We start from the raw sequence: 16,643 nt of genomic DNA on the forward strand, positions 1-16,643 counted from the left end.
TAGGAGGAGGGGCTCATTGTTATGGCTTGAATGGAATTAATGTATGGTTTCTATATGTTTGATACCATTCCATTTATTCCATTTCAGCCATTACAATGAGCCCGTCCTCCTATAGCTCCTCCCACCAGCCACCACTGACACACACACACATATATATACACACACAATAATGACTTCCCAATATGAGTTTGTGAGAGAGCAAGACTGAATAGCGGAAGTTTCTCGCTTTCGTTCCAATCTCGTTCTAACCAAACACTTCTCTCCAGCAAGCATTCCGCCCAGTGATCAAAGAGGAGAGAGAACTCAAAGGTATTTGATTTTACACCATTATACATCATTGCTACTTTACAACTACCGGGTGTGGTGACAGTCACAGTCTATGTCGAGGCAGGAAGTAGATAGGGCTTCACCTCTGCTTCCAATTGAACAACTTAATCTGTTGATGCTGTGGCTAGATTCTGTAGCAACACACTGTATGCATGAAGCCTAGATTGTGTTAAATGACTTTATTTATGTAACAATAGGCTGTAGATTTGATCGAAGGGTTTTAATATACAGGATAAGTCTTCTGTGTTGCACTTATACTTGCTTTAGCTCTAACACACATAAAGTACAGATACACACAACGGAGATAGATGGACACACTCCGGTACATCAATACAGAAGTGATGAGTATTTTTGAAACTGGGACCTCTCCTCTCTCAGTAGTAAGATGCTGAGTGCGTCCACTCCGACCCAGATGCCCCCCAGCGGCGAGGACAGTTCTGGTTCTGACAGGGGGTCAGAGGTCCGTGTTCCAACTCCAGCCACAGAGACAGACCGCTTCGGCTTCATCCTGGTGAATGGATCCACTGCCGGGTCAGTACGAAGCAGTCTCTGGCTTAGCAGCACTGATAACCAGTTTCTGTTCTCTCACTCTTTTTTTTAATGCCCATGTACAGTCTTTGTCATTTTATTTTTAAATCACCACTGTATGTCTAATAAATCACTCTGTGTTTATTTAGCGAAAACAACAAAAAAATATTTGTAATCATTTATTTCCCTTGACTTAAAAAATTTAACATTAACCTAACAAAGACAGTCGTGTAGGAATGAGGTTTGTGCAGTAAATGTAAATACATTTAAATAATTCGCTTTTTTATTATAATGGACTGATGGTACCTGCATCTGATGGTCATGGTGCTTCAGGACAACTGGGACCTCGGAAAGAAACTAGGTCAAATCATGACGTCAGTGATCTTCAGGTCAGAAAGTCAGTGCTCAAAAAAGATGCCCGAGTTTCCGACTTCCCAGTTGTCTTGAACGCACTGAAGTTGGAAGTCGGAGATTTCCGAGTTCCCAGATGTTTTAAACACGGCATTAGTCGCAGCGCAGGGAAGGATGGAGAGAGCAGCAAATGGTCCACCTCTCACAGTCCCTGCTCTCTCCTTCCTTTCCTCCGGTGAGACTGACCAGAGAGAGGGCGCACCGTCTTCCACCTGATGGGAAAACTCGAGTGGCACTGCCTCATGCACAAATTCATGTTGTTCCTATGACCAGAGAAAGTGAAATATTCCTCGATATTAAAATGGACACGACGAGCTGCAGATAATAATAACAATGCAGTGCTATCAAGACACTTGGTTACTCATTCAGCTCAAGTGGAAGATGGGAGAAGCACGTTTTCTGTTTTGTAATAGTGTTGAGTAAAACAGTGTTGAGAGTGTTAAAAACTTAGGCATTAACTCACTCATTAAACAGCAGCTCTTTGCCGTATTCTTTGACAGTCTCTCTCTGGTCGTGGTTTTAAAAGTAGTGAAATCTCACGTAGGCTAGTATCAAACTTTACTGTGGCCGGGGGTCATGGAAGCTGTAGTAACTGTGATTGGAGCTATCCGATTGGCCAGCGCAGTAGGCACACTCTATTTAGCCACAGATCTCCCGGTCCACGGACAAATTAAATAGTTCAAAATGGGAACACTTTACCTTTGCCAGGGCTTCTGAATCAAGTGTACCTACCATCAGCAGTGCAACCCGGAAAAAAGTMAATAAAAGGAGTACAAGCCTTTATTGTTGGCTTTTCTACAGAAATGTTTGGTGATCAACTAGGAATGCCTTGAAGATTGACCAGTTGATTGCGATCGACCGGTTGGTGACCACTGATGTAGGCTCTAGGAAACAAATTTGAAGATATTTACATACACAGCCATGCTTGGCTGATAGGATGGTCTAGAGCCCACCCCCTTACCCAGATGAACAGTCATTGGTCTATTATAATCAGATCACATTGTGACATCACGATATGTCCAAAAGTTCCATCCCACCTGAACAGGCTGAAATTTCAGGTATTTTTTTCAAAAAGCTCTTACACAAATAAGAGGGGGTGCTTTGCTGCAAGAGGGACTGGTGAACTTCACAAAATAGATGGCATCATGAGGTGGGGAAATTATGTGGATATATTGAAGCAACATCTCAAGACATCAGTCAGGAAGTTAAAGCTTGGTCGCAAATGGGACTTCAAAATGGACAATGACCCCAAGCATACTTCCAAAGTTGTGGCAAAATGGCTTAAGGACAAAAAAGTCAAGGTATTGGAGTGACCATCACAAAGCCCTGACCTCAATCCCATAGAAAATTTGTGGGCAGAACTGAAAAAGCGTGTGCGAGCAAGGAGGCCTACAAACCTGACTCAGTTACACCAGCTCTGTCAGGAGGAATGGGACAAAATTCACCCAACTTATTGTGGGAAGCTTGTGGAAGGCTACCTGAAACGTTTGACCCAAGTTAAACAGTTTAAAGGCAGTGCTACCAAATAATTATTGAGTGTATGTAAACTTCTGACCCACTGGGAATGTGATGAAAGAAATACAATCTGAAATAAATAATTATCTCTACTATTCTTCTGACATTTCACATTCTCAAAATAAAGTGGTGATCCTAACTGACTTAAGACAGGGAATTTTTACTAGGATTAAATGTCAGGAATTGTGAAAAACAAGTTTTGAGTTTGAGTTTAAATGTCTTTGGCTAAGGTGTATGTAAACTTCCGACTTCAACTGTAGCTTTTACACAATTTCAGTGCTATTTCGACCTGTGTGGAAATATCCTAAAAAACAACAGAGTGGAAATCACCTTTTTAACTGCACTGCCCTTTAAAGGATTGATTAGTTATGATAAGAGAAACAAACTGAGCAATAAGGCATTTCTGGTGATCAGAAGACACTAAAGACTCATCCTATAACTTGCAACTTCATGCAAAAAAACAATTGTAGCACGAAAGATCACAGTTCAGCGTCACAGTACTTTTTTTATATAGATACAAATATAAGTCATTCTTTATTTAGTTCATAGAATAAACCCAGCTAATAACCGAACACAAATATAACAGACATCCTCTTAACAGTCATCTCCTACACTCTCTCACTCTGTGTCCTTGAACATCCTGACCTGTTGCTATGGAGATAGTCACACCGCCACCATGCGGTTTTCCTGTTTCCTGTGTATCTTTACGGTGTTTTCGTTCTCTGTGACGAGACATGAAGGTGCAGTTGACTCAACTCAGTACATTTTGGTAAATTGGCTGCCTTAGAGAGGACTTTGGTCCTCAGAAACAGGAAAGAGTCAAAGTGAGGAGTTAGTTACCTGCCCTAGAAAGATACTGACTTTAAAATGTTATTATGACAGTTATGTTTAAAGTGAAAACCTTATTTTGCTTATGATATGTTGGTGCCAGGAGTGAAGGCCCGCCTCCTGAGCTCGTTAGACAGAGAGAGACGAAGTGGATCAACATCATCAGCCAATGGGATCGTGTCTTACTAAAGAAGTCCAGCAAGGTGTGTACTTGGCATTTTTGATGTAACCTCTTCTGGAACACCAGACCCAGGTATTTGCTCCTGCATGATCCTTACTCTCCACCGGTCTCTCAGGTCAAAGAGCAGTGTCAGAAAGGCATCCCAGCATCCCTCAGGGCTAAATGTTGGCCACTGCTGTGTGGTGCCACAGACAGAATGCACCGCAACAAGGACCTCTACCAGGTAAGATAGAGCAAACAACTCAACTATATAGATAGAATCATTTATTAGAACCTTACTGGGCCTTTATGGTATTCCTACCGTAAATATACAAATATTGCATAGTAAAGTTATCAGGTAAATCTCTCTCCCTCTGTCAGACTCTGGACTCCAGGCCTGCCCTACAGAGCTGTGTGGACGTTATCGAGAGAGACTTAGACCGCCAGTTCCCCTTCCATGAGATGTTTCTCTCCAGAGATGGCCATGGGTAAAACAGCCTCATGATACTCCGTACAATTTATGGAACGATGATGACATACGACACATCTTTCTCCATCTCTCGTTCTTTTTGTAGTGTTGTATAAATATTGTCTGGTGTTATCCCGTCAGTGTTCTGGTTGATCTGAGTGTTGTGTTGTGTGTGGGTAGGCAGCGTGGTCTGTTCCGGGTGCTGAAGGCCTTTACTCAGCTGAAGCCTGACGAGGGCTACTGTCAGGCCCAGGGACCTGTAGCAGCTGTACTGCTGATGAACATGCCTACTGAGGTACTGTTACAATCAGGGGTGCAACTTTGGTTTTAGAAGTGGGGGGGGGGATAATTATCATTATTACTTATTTTTTTATCCAGTCGGATAAACACTCCAAACAACCTAACTGACAGCTCGGAGGCGTCCCATGGTCCTAAAGCACACCGTTGCCTCGTTTTGTATCACATTCCAATGATAAAATTAGGGGGGATAAAAATGCAATTTCAGAATGTAGGACACTCCCCCCTCCGTCCCCAGTGAAATTGCGCCCCTGGTTACAATCACCATCCACCAACCTGAACAACATGAAAGGACTGGATAGGTGGCAAGCTTGAGCTTTCCCTCCGTCACAGCCTGTAATAACCGTTCATCTCTCTTAATACCTTTGCTTTCCCCTCCAATAGGAGGCATTCTGGTGCCTGGTACAGATTAGTGAACAGTACCTCCCTGACTACTACAGCCCTCTTCTGGTAAGATAATGTTACTTACTGCTCATGGTCAATTCGTGATCCAAAGAGTACTCAGAGTGAAAACTGCATATGTACAATACCAGTCAAAAGTTTGGACACACCTACTCATTCCAGGGTTTTTCTTTATTTTTACTATTTTCTACATTGTAGAACAATAGTGAAGACATCAAAACTATGAAATAACCAAAAAAGTGTTAAGCAAATCAAAGTATATTTGAGATTCTTCAAAGTAGCCACCCTTCACCTTGATGACAGCTTTGCACACTCTTGGCATTCTCTCAACCAGCTTCATGAGGTAGTCACCTGGAATGCATTTCAATGAACAGGTGTGCCTTGTTAAAAGTTAATCTGTGAAATCTTTCCTTCTTAATGTGTTTGAGCCAGTCAGTTGTGTTGTGACAAGGTAGTGGTGGTATACAGAAGATAGCCCTATTTGGTAAAAAACCAAGTCCTTATTATGGCAAGAACAGCTCAAATAAGCAAAGAGAAACGGCAGTCCATCATTACTTTAAGACATGAAGGTCAGTCAATCCTGAAAATTTCAGGAACTTTGAAAGTGCAGTCGCAAAAACCATCAAACGCTATGATGAAACTGCCTCTCATGAGGACCGTCACAGGAATGGAAGACCCAGAGTTACCTCTGCTGCAGAGGATAAGTTCATTAGAGTTACCAGCCTCAGAAATTGCAGCCCAAATAAATGCTTCACAGAGTTCAAGTAATAGACACATCTGAACATCAATTGTTCAAAGGAGACTGCGTGAATCAGGCCTTCGTGGTCGAATTGCTGCAAAGAAACCACTACTAAAGAAAACCAATAAGAAGAAGAGACTTGCTTGGGCCAAGAAACATGAGCAATGGCCATTAGACCGGTGGAAATCTGTCCGTTGGTCTGATGAGTCCAAATTTGAGATTCTTTGGTCCCAACCGCTGTGTCTTTGTGAGACGCAGAGTAGGTGAACGGATGATGTCCGGATGTGTGTTTCCCACCATGAAGCATGGAGGAGGTGTGATGGTGTGGGGGAGCTTTGCTGGTGACACTGTCTGTGATTTATTTAGAATTCAAGGCACACTTAACCAGCATGGTTTGCACCTGGTGGGACTATTATTTGTTTTTCAACAGGACAATGACCCAACACACCTCCAGGTTGTGTAAGGGCTATTTGACCATAAAGGAGAGTATCTCTATCCTCCTGATTCCAAGCAAAAATTAAAGCAGGAAGCACCAGTGACTCAGTCTATTAAAAAAGTGGTCAGATGAAGCAGATGCTAAACTACAGGACTGTTTTGCTATCAGAGACTGGAACGTGTTCCGGGATTCTTCTGATGGCATTGAGGAGTACACCACATCAGTCACTGGCTTTATCAATAAGTGCATCGAGGACATCGTCCCCACAGTGTCTGTACGTACATACCCCAACCAGAAGCCATGGATTACAGGCAACATTGGCACTGAGCTAAAGGGCAGAGCTGCCGCTTTCAAGGTGCGGTACTCTAACCCGGAAGCTTACAAGAAATCCTGCTATGCCCTGCAACGAACCATCAAACAGGCAAAGCGTCAATACAGGGCTAAGATTGAATCATACTACACCGGCTCCGACGCTCGTCTTATTTGGCAGGGCTTGCAAACTATTACAGACTACGAAGGGAATCACAGCCGTGAGCTTCCCAGTGACACGAGCCTACCAGACGAGCTAAATCACTTCTATGCTTGCTTCGAGGCAAGCAACACTGAGCCATGCATGAGAGCACCAGTTGTTCCGGACGACTGTGTGATCATGCTCTCCATAGCCGACGTGAGTAAGACCTTTAAACAGGTCAACATACACAAGGCTTCGGGGCCAGACGGATTACCAGGACGTGTGCTCCGGGCATGTGCTGACCAACTGGCAGGTGTCTTCAGCAACATTTTCAACATGTCCCTGATTGAGTCTGTAATACCAACATGTTTCAAGCAGACCAACATAGTCACTGTGCCCAAGAACAGAAAGGCAACCTGCCTAAATGACTACAGACCCATAGCACTCACGTCCGTAGCCATGAAGTGCTTTGAAAGGCTGGTAATGGCTCACATCAACACCATTATMCCAGAAACCCTAGACCCACCCCAATTTGCATACCGCCCAAACAGATCCACAGATGATGTAATCTCAGTTGCACTCCACAGTGCCCTTTCCCACCTGGACAAAAGGAACACTTATTATTCATTGACTACAGGTCAGCGTTCAACACCATAGTACCTTCAAAGCTCATCACTAAGCTAAGGATCCTGGGACTAAACACCTCCCTCTGCAACTGGATCCTGGACTTGCTGACGGTCCGACCCCAGGTGGTGAGGGTAGGGGGCAACACATTTGCCACGCTGATCCTCAACACTGGAGCCCCCAGGGGTGCGTGCTCAGTCCTGTCCTGTACTCCCTGTTCACCCACGACTGCATGGCCAGGCACAACTCCAACACCATCATTAAGTTTACAGACGACACAACAGTGATCACCGACAACGACGAGACAGCCTATAGGGAGGAGGTCAGAGACCTGGCCGGGTGGTGCTAGAATAACAACCTATCCCTCAATGTAACCAAGACTAAGGAGATGATTGTGGACTACAGGAAAAGGAGGACCGAGTACACCCCCATTCTCATCAACGGGGCTGTAGTGGAGCAGGTTGAGAGCTTCAAGTTCCTTGGTGTCCACATCACCAACAAACTAGAATGGTCCAAACACACCAAGACAGTCGTGAAGAGGGCACGACAAAGCCTATTCCCCCTCAGGAAACTGAAAAGATTTGGCATGGGTCCTGAGATCCTCAAAAGGTTCTACAGCTGCAACATCGAGAGCATCCTGACTGGTTGCATCACTGCCTGGTACGGCAATTGCTCGGCCTCCGACCGCAAGGCACTACAGAGGGTAGTGCGTACGGCCCAGTACATCTCTGGGGCTAAGCTGCCTGCCATCCAGGACCTCTACACCAGGCGGTGTCAGAAGAAGGCCATAAAAATTGTCAAAGACCCCAGCCACCCCAGTCATAGACTTTTCTCTCTACTACCGCATGGCAAGCGGTACCGGAGTTCCAAGTCTAGGACAAAAAGGCTTCTCAACAGTTTTTACCCCCAAGCCATAAGACTCCCGAACAGGTAATTAAATGGCTACCCTGACTATTTGCATTGTGTGCCCCCCCAACCCCTCTTTTACACTGCTGCTACTCTCTGTTTATCATATGTGCACAGTCACTTTAACTATACATTCATATACATACTACCTCAATTGGCCCGACCAACCAGTGCTCCCGCACATTGGCTAACCGGGCAATCTGCATTGTGTCCCGCCACCCACCACCCGCCAACCCCTCTTTTCGCTACTGCTACTCTCCGTTCATCATATATGCATAGTCACTTTAACCATATCTACATGCACATACTACCTCAATCAGCCTGACTAACCGGTGTCTGTATGTAGCCTCGCTACCTTTATAGCCTCGCTACAGTATATAGCCTCGCTACTGTTTTTCACTGAAAGCTGACCTCCCTTTTTCGTCTTTTTACTGTTGTTTTTATTTCTTTACTTACCTATTGTTCACCTAATACCTTTTTTGCACTATTGATTAGAGCCTGTAAGTAAGAATTTCCCTGTAAGGTCTACTACACCTGTTGTATTCGGTGCACGTGACAAATAAACTTTGATTTAATTTGAGTGCTGCATCAGATGACCTGGCCTACACAATCACCCGACCTCAACCCAATTGAGATGGTTTGGGATGAGTTGGAGTGAAGGAAAAGCAACCAACAAGTGCTCAGCATATGTAGGAACTCCTTCAAGAATGTTGGAAAAGCATTCCAGGTGAAGCTGGTTGAGAGAATGCCAAGAGTGTGCAAATCTGTCATCAAGGAAAAGGGTGGCTACTTTGAAGAATCTCAAATATAAAATATATTTTGATTTGTTTAATGCTTTTTTTGGTTACTACATGATTCCATATGTGTTATTTCATAGTTTTGATGTCTTCACTATTATTATTCTATGTAGAAAATAGTATAAATAAGTGTGTGTGTCCAAACTTTTGACTGTTACTGTACATCAATATGTTTTTCATCAGTAAGGGGTTTGGTTGTTGTAACATAGCTCAATAGCATTTCTCCAGACACTTGTCTCTCTAATGTTGTCTATAGGAGGGGGTTCTCTTTGACGCGGCCATGCTGACCTGGGTGCTGAAAAAGACGTGTCCCGCAACTCACAAGCATCTGCAGAGACACGGCGTGGAGCCTCTGATGTTCGCCACCGATTGGCTGATGTGCCTGTTCACACGTCACCTGCCATTCAACACCCTCCTCCGAGTCTGGGACCTGTTCTTCTGCTACGGTCTGTTAATGAAGGAGGGAATGAATGAATTAATCTATCCATCTATCTATTCATTCATCTATGTTATCCAGTATATCTATATATTATGGCCATTCACCTGCTCGTCTGTCTGTCTGTCTGTCTGTCTGTCTGTCTGTCTGTCTGTCTGTCTGTCTGTCTGTCTGTCTGTCTGTCTGTCTGTCTGTCTGTCTGTCTGTCTTGTCCTGTCTGTCCTGTCTGTCTGTCTGTCTGTCCTGTCCTGTCTGTCTTCTGTCTGTCTGTCTTCGTCTGTCCTGTCTGTCTGTCTTGTCTGTCCTGTCTGCTGTCTGTCTGTCTGTCCTGTCTGTCTGTCTGTCTGTCTGTCTGTCTGTCTGTCTAATAGTGAAACCTAAAGAAAGTATTTTTCTAACACATATCCTGTGTGTCGTTCTCACCCTCTCCATCCCCCTCCATCAGGAGTGCGTGTGTTGTTCCAGGTGGCGGTTGTGTTGGTGCGCAGGGCTCTGGGCCGGGTGGAGCAGAGGGAGGAGTGTGAGGGCCAGATGGAGACTCTGGAGAGGCTGAGGGGTGTGAGGAAGCAGGTGCAGCAGGAGGATGATACCTTCATCGGAGAGGTCAGACACCTGCCTCATGTACACCGGTTATACTTGAACTATCCTACCATGCATGTACAATACACACCTGTGTCACCCCACTTTTACCAACACTCCATCTCCCTTTCACCCCCACCCAGGTGTGTTCTGTCCCTCTTTCGGGTAAGGATCTGGAGAGGCAGACGGAGAAAGAGCTGGAGAAGTGGAGGAAGGAACGGCCTGCCTCCACATTTGATCCCCGGGGTCGTTGCCACGGATATCGGATGGTGTGGGCGAGGGCTCGAGAGAGGGAGGAGGAGAGGAACAGGAAGGAGAGGGCGAAAGGGAACCTGTCCATCCCACCGATTCGCTCGCCCTCCCTCCTCTCTCTCTCTCCCTCGCTCCTCCGCAAGAGGTGGAAGAGAGGGAGCAAAACAGACACAGGGGAGTGGGAGGGGGTAGGCAGAGAGGTGAGGAAGGTTTCAAAGGAGGTGTGGGAGGAGAGAAGCGAGGGAGGGGATCTGAGGAGAGGAAGTGAAAAGGATGGTATTCCAGTGAGGGCTCAGGGTGTTCCACCTCCTGCTACAGAGGACAGGGAACCAGTGGAACTGAGAGAACCGTTAGAACACAAAGAACCATCAGAACAGGACAGAACCCAAAAGACCCAGATGACCCCAGATTCAGCCGGAGTAGCGTCCCAGCAACGTGAGCTCACCTCTGACCCTCGCGTCACCTCACAGGGCCAGGAGGAGCAGGGTGGTTTCAGCGAGACACAGGCCTCTGAGCAGCACGGCGACAGCCAGTCACAGGAAACTAACCACAGTAAAGGCTCCATGGAAACACAGGAAGTACTGAGCAAACAGTCAACAGAGAGTGCACGTATCATCACAGAGCACATAGTGACAGAGACAAAGGGGGAGGCAGAGGAACGCAAGGAGACAGAGACACATGCAGAAGCCAAGACAGAGGAGGAAACAGTGACAGAGATCCAGATTCACACAGAAGCCAAGACAGAGGAAGAAATGGAGGCTGAGGTACAGAAAGGACAACACACAGATACAAGTGTAGAAACAGAGACAGATGTGGGGTCAAAAACAGAGACTCAAACAGATGTTAATGCAGACACTGAGACAGACACTGAGACCGACACGCAACAAGAGGCAGATAGAAACTTAGAGGCAGAAACAGACATTGGGTCACTGAGAGAGAGAGACAAAGAGACAAACACAGAGACTGATACCAACAAGGAGATAGAGGCACGTACAGAGACACAGTCACACAAAGGGACAGCAATGGAGACACACACTGACAAGAAATCTGAGGCAGAGAGACAAACAGAGGTAGAAACTGAGGTAGAGGCACATACAGAAACAGAGACACCGGGAGAAAATGAGTCAGCGATGCACATAGAGTCAGACACAAGAGTAGAGGCAGACTTGGGGTCACAGATGGAGGCTGATACACACATAGAGACAGGGAAAGAGTCAGAGATAGAGGTAGGGACAGAGACAGGGACAGAGACGCGCACAAAGGAAACCACTGACACAGGGATAGAGGAAGTCACTGACACAGGGATAGAGGAAGCCAATGACACAAACACAGGGACAGAGGAAGCCAAGGACACAAACACAGGGACAGAGGAAGCCAAGGACACAAACACAGGAACAGAGGAAGCCAATGACACAAACACAGGGATAGAGGAAGCCACTGACACAAACACAGGGACAGAGGAAGCCACTGACACAAACACAGGGACAGAGGAAGCCACTGACACAAACACAGGGACAGGAGGAAGCCACTGAACACAAACACAGGAACAGAGGAAGCCATCTGACACAAACACAGGGACAGAGGAAGCCACTGACACAAACCAGGGACAGAGGAAGCCACTGACACAAACACAGGGACAGAGGAAGCCACTGACCACAAACACAGGGACAGAGGAACCCACTGACACAAACACAACTTCCCTATGGCAGGGACAGAGGAAGCCACTGACACAAACACAGGGACAGAGGAAGCCACTGACACAAACACAGGGACAGAGGAAGCCAATGACACAAACACAGGGATAGAGGAAGCCACTGACACAGGGATAGAGGAAGCCACTGACACAAGCACAGGGATAGAGGAAGCCACTGACACAGGGACAGAGGAAGCCACTGACACAAGCACAGGGATAGAGGAAGCCACTGAAACAGGGATAGAGGAAGCAACTGACACAGGGATAGAGGAAGCCACTGACACAGGGATAGAGGAAGTCACTGGCCCAAACACAGGGATAGAGGAAACCACTGACACAAGCACGGGGATAGAGGCAGTCATAGCGTCCCCAAATGAAATTCGGACACACACAGAGACAGCATCAAAGACAGAGGTACAATACACAGAGCCCTCTAGAATAACACCAGCCAATCAGAGCCATGTTTCTCCAGAGTTGACCTCAGGCCAAGACCAAACAGGCCAAGACCAGAAGATTCCTGAAAAACCCCAGGGTTCAGTCACCATCCATCCAGAGAAGAATCAGGAGACCCAGAACGTCAGAGAGAGTGAAGGAGAGAAAGAAGAGAAAGCATTAACATTTCCCTCACAGGAAGCCTCAACTGACATCCTTCCACCATCGCATCAGGGGGAATCACTGAAAGCTGACCTCACTCTCATACCTGGCAAACCAAAGTCCCAAAGTAAGAGTGAAAAGAGTGAGTCTCCACCTCCTGCAGACTCAAAGGCTGGATCTGGCAACCCAGTATCCACACACGCGGACGTCTCCCCCCAAAGGACTCAGGCCCGTGATGGACCTTTGGCAACCACTTCCGAAGACTTCCGGCTCTGCAAGTCCTCCAGCTCACGGAAGCTCACTCGGAGGCTCTCTGAGGATCTCTTCACCGACCCCAACCAATCACAAGCCACCTTCACACACTCTAACCAATCAAATGCAGGCCTCATTCAGTTCGACCAACCACAACCTAACACCACAGCTCCAATCCAGGTACCAAAACACCCAGAATCACCACGGCATGTCACAGGGAGCATCCCAGGCACTGTCCCACCTCAGACTGTGTCCAAACCAGGCAGAGGACCAACCGACACCCCCAGGCGATTTGGTCTCTTCCGCAGGCTCAAAGGGGAGCAGCCCAAACAGGACAGGGAGAAAGGGGAACCTAAAGTCCCTGTCCCCAAAATCCTGATCCAGGACTTTAGTGACGGGACAGGTGAGGGGCGCACGGTCAGGGGGGAGGAAGAGGAGGAGCTGAGCTCCAGAGAGAGGAGGAGGAGACGGAGGGAGCAGGAGAGGAGGGAGAAAGAGGTGGAGAAGTTACGGAAGAAGAGGGAGAAGGAGATGGAAAAAGAGGAGAAAGAGAGAAAGAGGGAGAGGAAGAAGCCTCAGACGAGAGGGAAGAGTTTTCAGGTGCAACACAGCAATGTCCCCCTCCCCGGAAACAGCGGCTCACAGACATTTGGTTCCAAAAGAAACTCTACTCCGTCTATGGAGACATACTTTTAACAAGCAAGGAAAGAAATATTTTACAAACCACAAAAATGACCCATAAAACATTTCCTTCAATTGTAGACTTTTCTGGAATGTAAATAAAACAATTATTTTTTCTAACTCAGGAAAATAGTGTTTGTTTTATTCTAGGGCTTGTGTACATTGATCATTGACATGCCAACATAAACAGGAAGTGCTTGTTGTCCAATTCCTCATAACTCCGGAGTCCCCAGGGTGATGTCATCATCATGGTCCAATAAAAAGGCTGAATGTCCCGTCACTGTCCCTCATCTCTTTAAATATTTGTCCTCAAAGGGATTCCATAAGTGGTGCGAAATGGATTTACACAGTCTCACAAACACACAGTGCTCCTGTTCCACCACCCCAATGTCACAGCGATGCTGCTGGGGTATCATCCTCGCTGTCGCTGGCCAGCACTTCCTGGCTCTTGATCGTTTGATTGGTTAGTTGAGAATCAGTGGGACAGACTGACCCGAAAAGCAGGGAGCGGCACAGAGCAGGGATGGAGAGGGAGAGAGGCGGAGAGATTTGATTCGATTTGAGTGGGAGAGCGAGARAGGGGTTGGTCTTACATTTTGAACCCAGCAGTTGTGTAACTCAGCCATTCGACAACAAAGCTCACCTTTTTACTGGTCTGTCARTGTCCTCTGTCTCTTCCTCCTCTTCCTTGCACTCTGATAAGCTACATGTGGCTGGGTTGTGATTGGGCGAGAGGGTCCGAGCTGCGGGTGCATCGGAGGGACCCGCTAATTCACTGGTCTCCATGGCGATGAGGTAGGAGTCGACGTTGTCATTCATCGAGTCGTCAGGAGCTGGCGGCGAGCGAGCTCTGGGGAGAGAGGAGAGGATTCTGGGTAAAGAGCAGGGTCCTGTACAAAGAGGTATGACTGCTCTGAATGTTTTACAGTTAATGTTCATTTACCATTTTGTGTTGTTGATGTTATGGTTACGGAGGTTGGAGTAGTCAGAGAGTGGCGAGCACGAAGTTCACCTCCAGAACACTGTCTGTTACACTTAACACCACGAGGCAGACAAAAACAGATACACACACAAATTAGTCATACACAGGTAACACAAAATATCCTAGGAACTTAATATTCATATGTGGCCATTGTCCCTCCCTCCCCCATTTTTACGCTGCTGCTACTCTCTGTTTATTATCTATGCATAGTCACTTTACCTCTACCTACATGTACATATTACTTCAACTAACCGGTGCCACTGCACTTTGACTCTGTACTGGTACCCCCTGTATATAGCCTCTCTACTGTTATTTTATTGTTGCTCTTKAATTATTTGTTATTTTTCTATTTTCTTATTTTTTCTTTATTCATTTTTTTCTTCATCTTAAATACTTTCTTAACAGTTATTTTTCTTGTTGGATTGTTGGTTGGAATCACGTTGGTAAAGGATTCGGGAGACAGACGCAGGAATGCGTGACAGGAGTCTTTACTGTACCCAAATTGCGGCGTGCCGTGTAAAAGCACAGGACGAAGACCAAACAAACACTATACAAAACGCAGGGTTGAAACCCAAACAAAAGAGCGAGGAGTACCTCGAATAATTAACACACGCGCACAATGATTAACACACGGGACGAGACCCATAATCATCTCTGCAATCCACAAGGGCACGAAAGCCAAAACACACAGCACAGGTACTCACACGCACCAACGGACATTGGAACAAAAAACGACAGCCCAATGGAAACCAGAGGGCACACTTATACAAGTACAATCAGTGGGAATAGGGGACAGGTGTGCGTGATGAAAGTTCCGGAGGGATCCGGGACAGTTAGGGGCTTGTAAGTAAGCATTTCACTGTAAGGTCTCYACCTGTTGTATTCGGCGCATGTGACAAATACAATTTGATTTGATTTGAATATGTATCCTTACCTGCCTGGCTCATCAAAATACAATGAGACAGGAAGACCTGTGGATTCTGCAAACACCARCAAGCCTTGAAAGACAAGGTAACACTTCATTAAGTGGCCTGGAATATTAAAAACTACTATAATTTTACAAAATATGGTTCTTGACTTACTAAAATTGTTTTTTTTTAACTCACTTCAACACTTCAATAGGGTCGAAAATAAAAACAGTTTCTCCTCAGCTGCCTCCTCACCTACATGGTTCCTGAACCACACTCATTCTCCACTCACTGACACACCTCTTCCAGAGAGGAAGGGAAGTGCAGCACTGTGTCAACCACAACCTGGAGGACAAAAAGAAGGAAAACCAAAGAGGCGCTTTCGAGGGAAGATCTGAGGAGAAGAACATTGACAGACTGATAGAGATTGAGAGAGAGGGAGAGAGAGCACGAGAGCGAGAGAGGGAGAGAGAGAGAGAGAGAGAAGGAGAGAGAGAGAAATGTGCTGACCAGGGCTGGGGCACGAAGCACGTTAGCACGGCTCTCTTTATCAAACACGGCCTGCAGACTCTCACTGTCCTGGAATGACAGGTTGTGTGTCTTCAGCCGCCCTACAGCTCTCTCTCTCACACACACACACACACACACACCCACACACACACACACACACACACACACACACAATATGCCATAGTTAGGGGAAAACTAATGGTGCGAAGAGGTTTAAAGGGGTTGACTCTCTTTATATCAAACACTTCTCTACTGTCTTCTCCAGAGATGACAGGGACCTGAACACAGTCTGCACACACTGGGAGAGAGGGAGGTTAAGTACAGATGACAAATATATCAGTTCTCTATGATACAATCAATGTGTCTCTGTACCTTGATGGCCATCTTGCAGTGAAAAGCATGTCCACAGGGAATGGTGTACCTGAATGGGCAAGACAAAAGATTTATGTGCTTTTGAACGGGGTATGGTAGTAGGTGCCAGGAGCACCGGTTTGAGTGTCAAGAACTCAAATCAAATCAAATCAAATGTTATTAGTCACATGCGCCGAATACAACAGGTGTAGGTAGACCTTACAGTGAAATGCTTACTTACAAGCCCCTAACCAACAATGCAGTTTAAAAAATAAGAATAAAAACATATATTTAATAAAGTAACAAGTAGTTAAAGAGCAGCAGTAAAATAACAATAGCGAGAATATATATAGGCGGTACCAGTACAGAGTCAATGTGCGGGGGCACCGGTTAGTCAAGGTAATTGAGGTAATATGTACATGTAGGTTGAGTTCTTAAAGTGACTATGCATAGATAATAACAGAGAGTAGCAGAGGCATAAAAGGGGGGGGGGGGTCAATGCAAATAGTCTGTGT

General features: G+C 46.1%; 1 protein-coding gene and 1 pseudogene across 2 annotated transcripts; one reads left to right on the forward strand and one right to left on the reverse strand.

The window, feature by feature from the left end:
* The first annotated feature begins 122 nt into the window (after positions 1-122).
* On the forward strand, positions 123-11,810 carry LOC111967171 (TBC1 domain family member 10B-like). Of its 2 annotated transcripts, XM_070444759.1 has the most exons (10): positions 123-309; positions 706-858; positions 3,713-3,812; positions 3,906-4,013; positions 4,151-4,257; positions 4,419-4,533; positions 4,920-4,985; positions 9,147-9,336; positions 9,772-9,929; positions 10,049-11,810. In XM_070444759.1, exons 2-10 carry the CDS (start codon positions 713-715, stop codon positions 11,687-11,689), a joined length of 2,631 nt encoding a protein of 876 aa, XP_070300860.1. In that variant the 5' UTR covers positions 123-309; positions 706-712; the 3' UTR covers positions 11,690-11,810. The 2 variants fall into 2 exon arrangements, with proteins under 2 accessions (XP_070300860.1, XP_023847801.1); XM_023992033.2 differs by lacking the exon at positions 123-309 and having other exon boundaries at positions 361-858.
* Positions 11,811-11,934: 124 nt separating this feature from the next.
* On the reverse strand, positions 11,935-16,161 carry LOC111967173 (cell cycle checkpoint control protein RAD9A-like; annotated as a pseudogene).
* Positions 16,162-16,643: the final 482 nt, after the last annotated feature.

Source organism: Salvelinus sp. IW2-2015, linkage group LG8 (genome assembly GCF_002910315.2).
Source record: "Salvelinus sp. IW2-2015 linkage group LG8, ASM291031v2, whole genome shotgun sequence".
Classification (NCBI taxonomy): domain Eukaryota; kingdom Metazoa; phylum Chordata; class Actinopteri; order Salmoniformes; family Salmonidae; genus Salvelinus; species Salvelinus sp. IW2-2015.

Bases quoted from the DNA above. Each gene is read 5' to 3' on its own strand.
- LOC111967171 (XM_070444759.1), top strand. From the start codon at position 713: ATGCTGAGTGCGTCCACTCCGACCCAGATGCCCCCCAGCGGCGAGGAC. The intron at 3,813-3,905 runs GTGTGTACTTGG...CCGGTCTCTCAG, and splicing joins TACTAAAGAAGTCCAGCAAG to GTCAAAGAGCAGTGTCAGAA. The intron at 9,337-9,771 runs GTCTGTTAATGA...CCCCTCCATCAG, and splicing joins GGACCTGTTCTTCTGCTACG to GAGTGCGTGTGTTGTTCCAG.